Genomic DNA, 12,126 nt, shown 5'->3' with positions numbered 1-12,126 from the left:
CCCCTGCAGGGCCTGGGGCAAATTGCCCCACTTGCCCCCCCCCCTCTGGGTGGCCCTGGGTTGATGCCAGGCAGCTAAGGTTGACCTAACTTTGTGGTGAAGAGCAGGCCTTAGTTTCCCAATCTGGAAAATGGCAATGATACAACCCCTCCCAGTGCTGATGCCAATTGCAAAATGCTTTGAGTGGCTGGCAAGAAGTAGTGGTAGGATGAGGATTATAAATAACAGAGAGATGCAACAAGGGATCCTCTTTTACTGTATCTTATTGTCTATCCCGGACTCATCGACCTGGGGCTCAGCCAGCTGTATCTCAGTCCTGGCACGTACCCATGTGCAGGGCTGGCTCTGGCTTTTTTGTGCCCCAGGCAAAAAAGCCTCCCGCCGCCCCTCCCCCCCCCACGCAGCAGGGGAGGGCGGTGAGCCCCGCCGGGGCTTCGCTCTCCCCGGCGGCCAGAGGCTGCGCCGGGGGGAGGGCGGCGAGCCCCGCTGGGCTCTGCTCTCCCCAGCGGCCAGAGGCTGCGCAGGGAGGAGGGCGGCGAGCCCCGCCGGGGCTCCGCTCTCCCCGGGGGCCAGAGCGCCGGGAGGAGGGCGGCGAGCCCCACCGGGGCTCCGCTCTCCCTGGCGGCCAGAGGCTGCGCCGGGGGGAGGGCAGCGAGCCCCGCCAGGGCTCCGCTCTCCCCGGGGGCCAGAGCTCCGGGGGAGGGCGGCGAGCCCAGTCGTGGCCCCACTCTTGGGCCGGAGCGCTGCGCCGCCCCCCTCCAGGTGCCGCCCCAAGCACCAGCTTGGTGGGCTGCTGCCTGGAGCCGGCCCTGCCCATGTGCCTCTCCCAAGAGACTCAAGGCCGGGTTGTGTGTTCGAGGGCCGGGGGTGGAGGGTTCCTGTGGTAATTGTCACATGAGCAGGCTACGGGCAGGTGTGTCGGGTTGGGGACGCCGCAGGGTCTCCCTTTCCCTCCCCCACTTCTGAGCGCTGGGGCGGGGACTTTATTTCGAAAACCAAGCAAGTGTCCCGTCTCTGTCCGTCTCCTGTTTAGCACTGGAACTTTCTTGTCCCTGGAAAATCCCAGCCCACAACCAAGTCTCCCGCCTTTAGCCTTGCGCGACCTGCCCCGCTCGGGCTCCGTCTGCGCGGCTGCTGCCTGCGCCCGCCCCTCACCCAAAGCCTCCGCGCTGCCGGCTGAAGGGCGGGGCGCGCTGCTCTGCCTCCTGTCCCGGGGCCCGGCCGCCCGCCCCGCCCTTTGCGGGGCTGACCAGCACCGGAGCCAGCCGCCAGGAGGAAGGAGCCGTCGCCGCTTGAGCGCGGAGCGATGTCTCACGGGACCCGCGTGATCCGGACGGGCTCCAGCAGCGGGGGCCCCGGCAGCTCCTCCTGCCCGCCGCCCCCGGGGCCGGAGCCCGGGCTGCTGGACGGCGGCTACGCCCGCTCCTGCTCGGCGATACTGAAGGTCGCCCAGATGGTAAGGAAGGTGCCGGGCCGGGGAGCAGCAGCCCCCGGGAGGGACCCAGGCAGCGGGCTCGGTTCCCGCGGAGCATGCCGAGGGAGGCGCCATGTTCCCCTCCCTCTCCCCCTGCAAGCCGGGGCGGCCCCTGCTGTCTCCGTGCCGAGCCCCAGCGACTGCAGCTCCGCTCTGGCTGGGCTCAGCTGGGACCCCTCGCGCGGTTTCTCGTCCCCTGGCCTCCCCCGGCCACAGCCTCAGAGGCGAGGGCAAGAAACCCGGAACGAGTAGCCGCTGGGGGAAGTTTCTTCCTGAGCCCGGGGACTAACTTGTGCTGTGGGCTGGAGAGTATAAATGCAATAAGTCACATCCCTAGCTACCCTACAATTGCAAACATGCAAAATGGGAACTGCCTGCCTAGGCAGGAGTACTGTGGAAAGGGATCTGGGGTTACAGTGGATCACAAGAGAAATATGAATCAACAATGTAACACTTGCCAAAAAAAAAAAAAAAAAAAAGCCAACATAGTTCTGGTATGTATCAGCAGGAGTGTTGTCAGCAAGACGCAAAGTAATTCTTCTGCTCTATTCCGGGCTGATAATGTCTCAGCTGGCATATTGTGTCCACTTTTGGGGGCCACTTTTCAGGAAAGATGTAGACAAACTGGAGAAAGTGCAGAGGAGAGTAACAAAAATGTTTAAAGGTTTAGAAAACGTGACCTATGAGGAACGATTGAAATTCCTGTGATTGTTTAGTCTGGAAAAGAGAAGACTGAGAAGACTGAAAAGAGAAAACATAACAGTTTTCAAGTACATAAAAGGTTGCTGCAAGGAGGAGGATGAAAAATTGTTCTTGTTAATCTCTGAAGATAGGACAAAAAGAAATTGCAGCAGGGGAGGTTTAGGTTGGACATTAGGAAAATCTTCCTATTCCTGTCTAGGTGGTTAAGCACTGGAAAAATTGCCTAGGGAGGTTGTGGAATCTCCATCATTGGAGGTTTTTAAGAACAGGTTAAACAAACACCCAGTAGTCCTGCCTTTACCTAGTCCTGCCTTGAGTGCAGGAGACTGTACTAGATGATCTATCGACGACGTCTCTTCCAGTCCTACACTTCTATGATTCTATGTAGCAGGAGAAGCATCTCTTGGCCACATAACTGGCCTCTCCTTCTCTCACCCCCTAATTGCCTCCTTTGGATGGTCACTAGAAATGTTCTGTTGCATTTAAAAATCCAAAGCCTCTCAAATTACATACTGCTGTGGGGTTTACACACCCTGCAGATAGTCCTGTTTGGGTCTGGATTACAAGCACTACAGGATGGGGTCGTTTTCAGACTCCGGTTCTGGAATCCTATGCCTCATTCCATAGATCCTCAACCTCCCTTGGACATGGAGAAAACCATTTGGGGCACTCACTGTTACTGTTATTAACTTGCATTTTTGTGGCACCTAGAAACCCAGTCATGGACCAGGACCCTGCAGTGGCCAACCCTTTTACAGAATTCTTGTTCCTAGGCATTCAGCTGTAAATTTAGCTGAGATAATGAGGGATTATTTTTTAGTTACTCTTTTACATATTTGGAAATAAATTTGTGTTTGTTTATTTTGTTACTGATTCGCCTGGGTTATTATTTAACTACAGGATATTGTGTGAATTTTTATTCTTGGTTTTATAAAGAACAAAAAGATGTCTTGTTCTTGTGAAACTCAAATTTACTGTCAATTAAAACAGTCTTTTTGATTTTTCTAAAGCATATGATACAAAGTCATATTCAGATTATATACCTAGAATAGCAACATTTATGAACAGTGTTTTATGTTCCACCTAACGTCTTGGCTAGAATAAGTTTTTAGGAGATGAAGTGACTTGCTGAAAAACACAGTGCTAAATTCAAAGTAAAAGCTAAGAACTGTAATGTTCCATGTCACGACAGAATGAAATCAAACCAGTGAATTTGATTTTCAGAAGTAATTTGAGCATTCAACCTCACAACTCCCATTAATTTCAGTGGGAGTTATGTAGCTTAATTTATCAGTTGCCTTTGAAAATTGCAATCTGTAACTCAGGGTTAAACAAACTCCTGTCAGGGATGGTCTAATTATGCTTCAGTGCAGGGGGATGGACTAGATGACCTCTTGAAGTCCCTTCCAGTCCTAGTTCCTATTTTCTATGATTCTGTATTGAGACCGGTAACTGAACGTTAGTGGGGCATATATGTATTCAATGAGTATCATACCTTGGTCACTAAACTCCAAAGTCCTCTCCCACAATGAGTTGGGGTCACTGTATAAGATCTGTTCTCTAGTGCACTCTCTTTTCTTTGGCTTGTTTTCCCCAAACTCTGATAGTGGGGGTTATCCACAGGACATGACGACATTCTTTGCGTGTTATCATGGTGTACAGTGGCTGAGACTATCAGAATTAAAGCAGGCAGTTTGCTGCAGTGACTTTAACAAGACTCAGCAAACCACCTTGGATTGAAAGTGGTGTCATTTATCACTCTTGAGGTAACTGTGAAACTACCAAGTTAAAGAAAGATCAGTTGGCTTCCGAGCAAATCATGAAGATGAGCTGTTTCCATTTCCTTCAGACGATTTGCTTGTCAGCTTTGCTGTTAGTGTGAGCGGTAGAGGTGACCTCAGGAATCTATTGAGCTTTGGACAGTTGAGTCTCTTTCTGAAGTGGTGTCATGATGCTAAATAAACTTGAATCCGTTCTGTTGAAAGATTACTTACTAGGGGAGGGGTCGGCAACCTTCGACACTTGGCCCATCAGGGTAATCTGCTGGCGGGCCACGAGATAGTTTCTTTACGTTGACCGTCCACAGGCACGGCCCCCCGCAGCTCCCAGTGGCCGCGGTTCTCTGTTCCCGGCCAATGGAAGCTGCGAGAAGCAGCAGCCAGCATGTCCCCGCGCCGCTTCCCGCAGCTCCCATTGGCCAGGAATGGTGAACTACGGCCACTAGGATCTGCGGGGTGCCGCACCTGTGGACAATCAACGTAAACAAAATGTCTCGCGGCCTGCCAGCAGATTACTCTGATGGGCCATGTGCTGAAGGTTGCCAACCCCTGTGCTAGGGTTAGAAATAACCAGAACAATCTGGTTCTGAATGAGCAACTCCAGCCAATGAAATATTCTCTCTGCTAAAAGTCATATTATCTTGTCTCATAAAATAGTCCCATTGTGCATAGGCGCTGACTCTGTGGGTGCTCCGGGGCTGGAGCACCCACGGAAAAAAATTGGTGGGTGCTCAGCACCCACCGGCAGCGCCCCGTCTCCCCTGCTCCAGCTTACCTCCGCCTCCTCCGCGAGTGCGCCACCGCGTCCTGCTTCTCCTCCTCCCTCCATCCCTCCCTCCCAGTGCTTGCGCCACGAAACAGCTGATTCGCGAGGGAGGGGGGAGAAGGGGGAACACGGCGCGCTGGGGGAAGAGGCGGGGCCGGGGTGGGGATTTGGGGAAGGGATCCAATAGGGGCAGGGAGTGGCGGAGTTAGGGCAGGGACTTTGGGGATGGGGTTGGAATGGTTGCGGGGCCAGGGGCGGGGAAAGGATGGAGTCGGGGCAGGGTCAGGGACGGGGAAAGGGGTGGGGGGGCACGGGCACCCACCGGTGCTGGAGAAAGTTGCCGCCTATGCCATTGTGTCCATGAAATTATTCATGATGCCAATTAATTCACACCGTAGTAAGTTTTTGCAGGATTGGGACCTGAGTTTGTAAAGCACTGTATACAGTGGAGTGATATATATTCCTTAATTAATTATACAGGGATAAATTACAATACTGGTATAGTAGCAGTCTGATCAGTGATAGAAGTGTTATGCCATTGGAGGCGAAAGATGGGTATAATGCCCTATGGGAGCACCATGCTTACTAGCAGCACTTACTAGCACCATCCTTTTTGAAGGTGTACCACAGGGGTCTCAAACACGTGGCCCGCGGGACTCTTTCGTGCGGGTCGCCAAGCTCTCCACGCCCCCCCCCCCCCCACCCCTCTGCCTACCCTGTGGCGCTGCAAGCCCCGCACCGCTCCCTGAAGCAGCTGGAACTATGTCCCTGCAGCCTGGGGCGGGGGAGTAGAGGGCTCCGTGCTCTCGCTTCCAGGCACTGCCCCCCACAGCTCCCATTGGCCGGGAAAGGGGAACCGTGGCCAATGGGAGCTTTGGCAGAGGTACCTGGAGGAGCAAAAGCAGCACATGGCGTCGTTCTCTTTCCCCCCCTCACCCCCCTCCGGACTCGGGCTGCTTCCTGGAGCGGGGCCAGGGCAGGCAGGCAGGGAGCCTGCCCTGGCCACGGTGCGTGGTGCTGCCACCCCGGAGCCGCTCTAGGTAAGCGGCGCCGGGCCGGAGCCCGCACCCCAATCCCCTGTCTGGAGCCCCCTGCCACACCCTGCACCCCAACCCCCTGCTGCACCCCTCACCCCTCCTGTACCCCACACCCCAATTCCCTGCCCTGAGCCCCCATCATACCCCGCACCCCTCCTGCACCCCAACCCCCTGTCCGGAGCCCCCTGCCACATCCCGCACCCTCCCACACCCCAACTCCCTGCCCTGAGCCCCCTGCCGCACCCTGCACCCCAACCCCCGCTATACCCCTCACCCCTCCTGCACCCCAACTCCCTGCCCTGAGCCCCCTGCCGCACCCTGCACCCCAACCTCCTGCACCCCACACCCCAATTCCCTGGCCTGAGCCCCCTGCCGTACCCTGCACACCTCCTGCACCTCAACTCCCTGCCTTGAGCCCCCATCACACCCCGCACTCCTCCTGCACCCCCTGGGGGCAGGGAAGGGGCAAAGTTGGGGTGAGGACTTCGGGGAAGGGGTTGGAATGGGGGCAAGGAAGAGGCGGGGCAGGGGCGGGGCCTCATGGAAGGGGTGGAGTGGGGGCGGGGGCAGCAAGGGGTGGGTGTCAGTGATGCGGCCCTTGGGCCAATGCACTAGTCCTCATGCAGCCCTCGTGGTCATTTGAGTTTGAGACCCCTGGTATACCATGTGCATTCCCACTGACTGGCCCTCTGAATGCTAGCATTTATGCAATGAAAACACAGCTCTGGCCATGTCTCTGCTTTGCCAGGCACTCTTCTCTGGACAAAAAGTAAACAAAACGAAAAGGAGAGAGAAATGTTTACTTTCATTTTTAATATACAGTAACCTTAGATGCTCCTTGTAATGCTAGCAAGGAAAAATTCAGAGAGCAGTAGTGTTTTTTTTTTTTTTTAAGATTATATTGTCTTTTTAATATATATAAAATAATTAAAAATCATTCTAGTACATCACCTGAATGTGCTGAAAGTCATAACACACTGGAAAGAGAAGAGGGACCACTTTATGGCATCCCTCTGCCATGTATGCTTTTTCAGCTGTTGCTTTCTGTCAAAGATTTTAAAACAAACCAACAAGATCAGGTTTAATAGAGGTTTGAAAGCCTGATTAGCAATCTGAATATTATTACATTGTTGTGACTACTGGCTTGCAGTCAATTTGAAGATAAAGGATTATTCTGCTACAGGTCTCAAAGCACTCACGGTCATCTGTGGTGGTTAACCTGGACTGAAATAGGAAGTAACAAAAGTGTGTTTCCCGTCTATAAGATTACTGGAAATTGTGATACTTTTCCACGATGTAATTTCTCTAATCTTGCAAAAGAATTACAACTCCAAAGAGGGAACAAGCATTGTACAGTAGGTCCTAGATTTTTGTTGTTTAAAGGACATTCTACAGAAATATACTTCTACTTGAAAATCTTTTACCTTATGAGTATTACATGTAACATTTTAGGCCCTGATCCTATAAGTTTATATTCATGGGTGGTCCTTGTTCTGCATGGAGTCCCTGGGATCTGCCCATGTGTCTGAGCTTTCAGGATCATGGTCTAAAACTGATATAACCGAAAGAGAGTAAGGGGGAAATATTTCTCTATTTTTCAGTTTGTTTACTTTGTGCACTTGACAGCGTTTTCTTTATAGTCAGTTTCTCTTATATGGTAAAAAAAGTCAGTTTCCTGTGTCATTTTTTGTGATGGGCCTTTTACATATCAACAGGAAAGAGAGAAACCCTTTTTTTTAAAAATTTTATTTTAATATGAGCATGTGATTGTAAAACCACGAGTGTTGAGAAGGGGACTCTATTCTTTTAAAAGTGACCAGATTCCATACTGATGGTGTCACTTTAGTAGAAGTTTATATCCAAAAGTTAAACATGAAAAAAGCAGATTATAACTTGGTGGTGGGGAAATAGCTCACATTCTAAATAGCTGGATTTTATATTTTTTACATCTCAAAATTGCCAAGACATCTTTGGAAAAAGTGACTATGTTGAATTCACACACACAACACTGTTGTGTTTCACAGCTGGTTCTGTAGCAGCAGTGTGCTCACAGTGTGTCTCTACACTAGAGAGATGAACCGTTTGTAACTGAATCAGCTTGGCAAAACCGTTTTGAGTGTAAACTCTTCAGTGCTCCACACTAACCATGCTGGTTTTTGTTTAAGAACCCTTGAACATTTGCCCCATGTCCGTGCTAGGTGAGGTGCAATAACCTCAAGGCACCTATCCTGCATTTCCTGTCACAGCTCCCAGAAGCTGGGTCCTGGGAGACCTTGAAAGGCCACCAGTGCACTGTGGGACGGTAGTGTGAATCTGCATCCCCAGTGGCACTGTAATAATTCAGAGTGAAATTATGTCTAATACAAATAGTTCTTGGAAGCTACATAATCTGGCTGAGCACGTCTGTGTATGGACCTCAGGAGTTTAACTTGTATTCTAGGGAGTTAGAACAGTTCTTGGAACAGTACATTTGTCTAAAGGAGGCTACAGACACTGGGCCAGATTTTGGCCTCCATGGAAGCCCATATATGCCAGCTCGGTGGGCAGCAAAGCTAGTATAAAACCAGTTTAAGGGGATTCCTCAGTTGCGTAGGGCCAGTGGAATGGCTTTGATTGCACTACCATCACAAAGCTCCATGGTGCAGGGGTATGCTAGAGTGTGGTGCACCAAGGGAGGAAGAAGACATGGCCAGAGCTGTTGTGTACATAAGCCACAGTAACATAGCATAAATTAGCGTAGCCCTTGGGGCCACTCTGGTTTACGCCAGGGCCAGCTCTGTTCCCAAGCTGTCTATAGAGTCTGAGAAGTGTGAAGGTGGCAGACAGAAGTCCCCTCTGGGCAAAGTCAAACTGAGCTTGGCCCCAACCCAGAATCCAGGCTATTATTCCCGTGACAGAGACGTTGTTCCTGAGCAGACAAAACCTGTTGTAAAATGATAAGAGACTGTAAACTGAAGTTGTGCTTAAGCTAAAAACAGTGATGATATTTTCAGCTCAATCTGAACCAGGAAAAAAATCAATCCTTACTAGATGGAAAAGAACAAAATCAATAGGGAACACAATTATCTTTTCAAGGTTCTGGAAGAGTTTTACAAACAATCCTGAGGTAAAAAAATAATAGAACCAATAAAAAAATGACCAGACAGCTTCCTTTTTAACTCCTTGGAAAAGCACTAATGCAATAACAAAATACATAGCTTTCCTGTTGTGTAGATATGTAGTTTCCAAGTTTTGTCTTGACAAAAGCAATTATGTGCTTGATATTTGAACTGTGAACAAGGCACCCTCTAATTCTAATAAAAGTAATCTTAGCTTGGTTTATAACTTTACTATAAAGTGTTCTGAAAATTGTAGGGTTTGTGTGTGTAATTTACACACATACACAAAAGCTATGTTAAGAGAACATTAAGTTTGCAAAGTGAAGCACTCAAAAGTTAGGAAATGCCAGAGTTAAGGAGGCTTGTACAATGTTGATTCAGCCCCCTTCTGTGTGTCCACTGACAGTCTTTAATTATGTGATCACATACTATTTTTCTCACAGGACTGCTGTCTCATTCAGTGCACAGATTGGATGGTGCTTACTTACTGAGCAACTATTAAATATTTTGTTTTCTCCTCAATCAGTGTATGGCCCCCAGGCCTTTATTAATTGCACACTATTCTGCACTTCTGCAAATCAGACCCCAGGGTCTTAAGCAGGGCCAGCCTTAGGGAAAATGGCACCCTGGGCAAACTTGTATTTTGGCGCCCTCCCATCACTCCTGGCCCCCACAGGCTCCCTGGGATTCCCCTCCCCCATCACCTTTTTGCCCTGCTGCCTCCCCCAGTGTTTAATTTGTATTGAAAGAAATGCCAGAGGCTAGAGCTCAGCCCTGGCACAAATTAAGCACTGGCAGGGCAGCCTGATACTGGCGGTTGCTAGCCAGGCACCAAGCTCTGAAGGCAACACCACCACCAGCAGTGGCAGCGCAGAAGTAAGGAGGGCATGGTATATGGTGTATTGCAACCTTTCTGTGCTGCTGCTGCGGCTTGTGGTGCATGGTGCTTGGCATGTGGCTCAAGGCGGGCTTTGCACTGTCACACTTGGGCTCCATCTTGCCAGAGCCCACGGCCCTCTTACAGCCCTCTGGCCACTCCTGTCCCACCCAGGGCACCATTTCAGATTTTGGGGGGCTGGGAGGAAACTTTAGCCATGGTTCCAGGGACTACTTAGACACCTGAAAACTCTAGTGTTTTTGCAGATAATAACTTAGGAATTAGCTGACAGAAGCACTGTATCTAATTGTTATGTAAGGAAAGAAAAAATATATACAAACTCCAGTTAAAGCCATGTTCAAAGTTTATATATAAATTTAGAACAATCAGGAGATAATACAGCAAGATATTCCCGATCCCAAGCCTTGAGGTATCAGTTCTGGAGCTTTAACAGAGATATCAGAAACACACATCGGATACTTTGTATACTATCTTTAGTAGAGATAAATAAAAATTAATAAACTCTGGTTACTTTCTCTAACAGACACACTCTGTATTATTGCCATTATCTACTCTATTTTATTCAATTGTCTTTCACTAAAAACATAATTTTTAACATATGTGATTAAGGTTTTTTCTCTTTTATTAAGAAAGGGAATTTATTTTTCTAATTATTTTGGCACTTATGTTTACCAATCACAGTCATGTATGTGACTCACTAATATTTGACTCCATAATTGCTATTGGTATCATAGTTGGAAGTGCATTTATTTTCATGCCAATTTGAAGTTATTTTACAGGTATAGCTAAAAATACATTTGAAAATAAACAACTTTCATTTGCCCAGTGTCTAAAGTTGTGTGTTTAGCTAATGGTTTTTTAAACTGGCACTGCTAAGGTTAGTACAAGCTAAAGTTACATTCTAGGAGGATACTATTATTTGATTGTACTACCTTAAATAATGAATGACAAAGCACAATTTGATAATAAAAGTAATAATGATAATTACTCCAGCCAGGACAGATTAGGCATTTTAGAACTCACTACTCAAAGAATTAAATTTAAGCATAAGAGAGAAATAAAATTATGAAATGCATAAACCAGTCAAAAAACTAAAATAACAGCACTTGGAAAGAATAAAATTACAGAGAATATGTGTGCACTGCAGGAAGTAACAACAATAATATAGGTATATGTTGGGGTGTGTGTGTGAAAGAGGTCTGGAGGAGTGTGTGAGCTGGGAGAGTGTGAGAGAGACCGTGCGCTGCCCCTTTAAGAGAGCGGCACTCACCAGTCTGAGTGAAAGCTTCTTCAGTCACAGCAGCAGTATCTGCCAGCAGCTCTGTCCCTCTCTTCGTGACCCCCTGGCCCCACATGCCCCCCTCGCTCTGTGGAGATGGGGTACATGGGTGTGGGGGCAGAGGACACCCTGACATCAGTGCCCCCGCTCCCTGCCTCCTTCCTTACAGCAAATAGGAAGCTCCCAGGAGCAACTGGCTGGGGGGGCTCCAAGGCAGCGGGCAGGAGCCGGGGGGCTGCAGATGCTAGCAGAGCAGCAGGGGGAGGGGCACCCCTGCTCCGGAGGCTCCCTGTTTATAACGATGCCCGGGGCTTTGGCCCAGTTTGTCCGTGCCTAAGGCCGGCCCTGGAGTCAGGCAATCAGAAAATGAGGCACTCACAATTAGTGACCACTTGTGAAAAGTTTGGCATAAGCAACTTGCCCAGCATCACACAGGAACTTTATGACAGAGGGAGGGATAGAATCCAGTTCCCCAGGCAGCATCCAACTGCGTTAACCATGAGGCTATCCTTTCTCTTTCTGCCACCCCCTGCCTCATTCGTTATCAAGCACCACACAGGATCAGGCCTTTTGCTTCTGGGTGCTAGATATCAGGAAAATCCTCATTTGAAATTTCCATCCTGCTTCAAGAGCTATTAATCATAAAAATAACTTCAGTGATTGAAAATTAAACAAGTTAGATTGTAAGCTCCTCTGGACAGAGACCTTGTGTCTATATTTTTGTCAATAAAGGTGAAAGTCTTCTATATCTGAACCCAATGACCATTTATTTGCAGGTTGTCTATCACACAGCTTTCTATGCAGAGCTGCTTGCTTTTAAAGGGGAGTAGGAGATGCTGAAGCTAGCAGGCTGATCTGCACAGAAGAGGATGTGGGTATGTGTGTGTGTGTGTGAGAGAGAGAGAGAGAGTGTGTTTACTTATGTCGTAATAAAAAGAGATGTCAGAAAACTCTTCTTGTTTAGTTATCTGTACTGTGGTTAGGAGCATGGTATCTGAGCACTTTTGTCTTAAAAAAAAAAAAAAGTTGAAAAGAGAGAGGACTGCAGAATTCCTTTTGGGTTCTCCTGTTAAGTTCATCTTTCTTCTTTCCAT

General features: G+C 48.9%; 1 protein-coding gene across 1 annotated transcript in view; it reads left to right on the top strand.

The window, feature by feature from the left end:
- The first annotated feature begins 1,306 nt into the window (after window positions 1–1,306).
- The window catches only part of CMTM7 (CKLF like MARVEL transmembrane domain containing 7), a 31,881-nt gene continuing 21,061 nt past the window's right edge, over window positions 1,307–12,126 (top strand). The window contains exon 1 of the mRNA XM_065399787.1: window positions 1,307–1,456. Within this exon, the coding sequence (XP_065255859.1) occupies window positions 1,307–1,456 (150 nt within the window). The remainder of the gene's footprint in view (window positions 1,457–12,126) is intronic.

Source organism: Emys orbicularis, chromosome 2 (assembly GCF_028017835.1).
Source record: "Emys orbicularis isolate rEmyOrb1 chromosome 2, rEmyOrb1.hap1, whole genome shotgun sequence".
NCBI lineage: Eukaryota > Metazoa > Chordata > Testudines > Emydidae > Emys > Emys orbicularis.
This window is presented reverse-complemented; position numbering and strand designations above follow the sequence as displayed.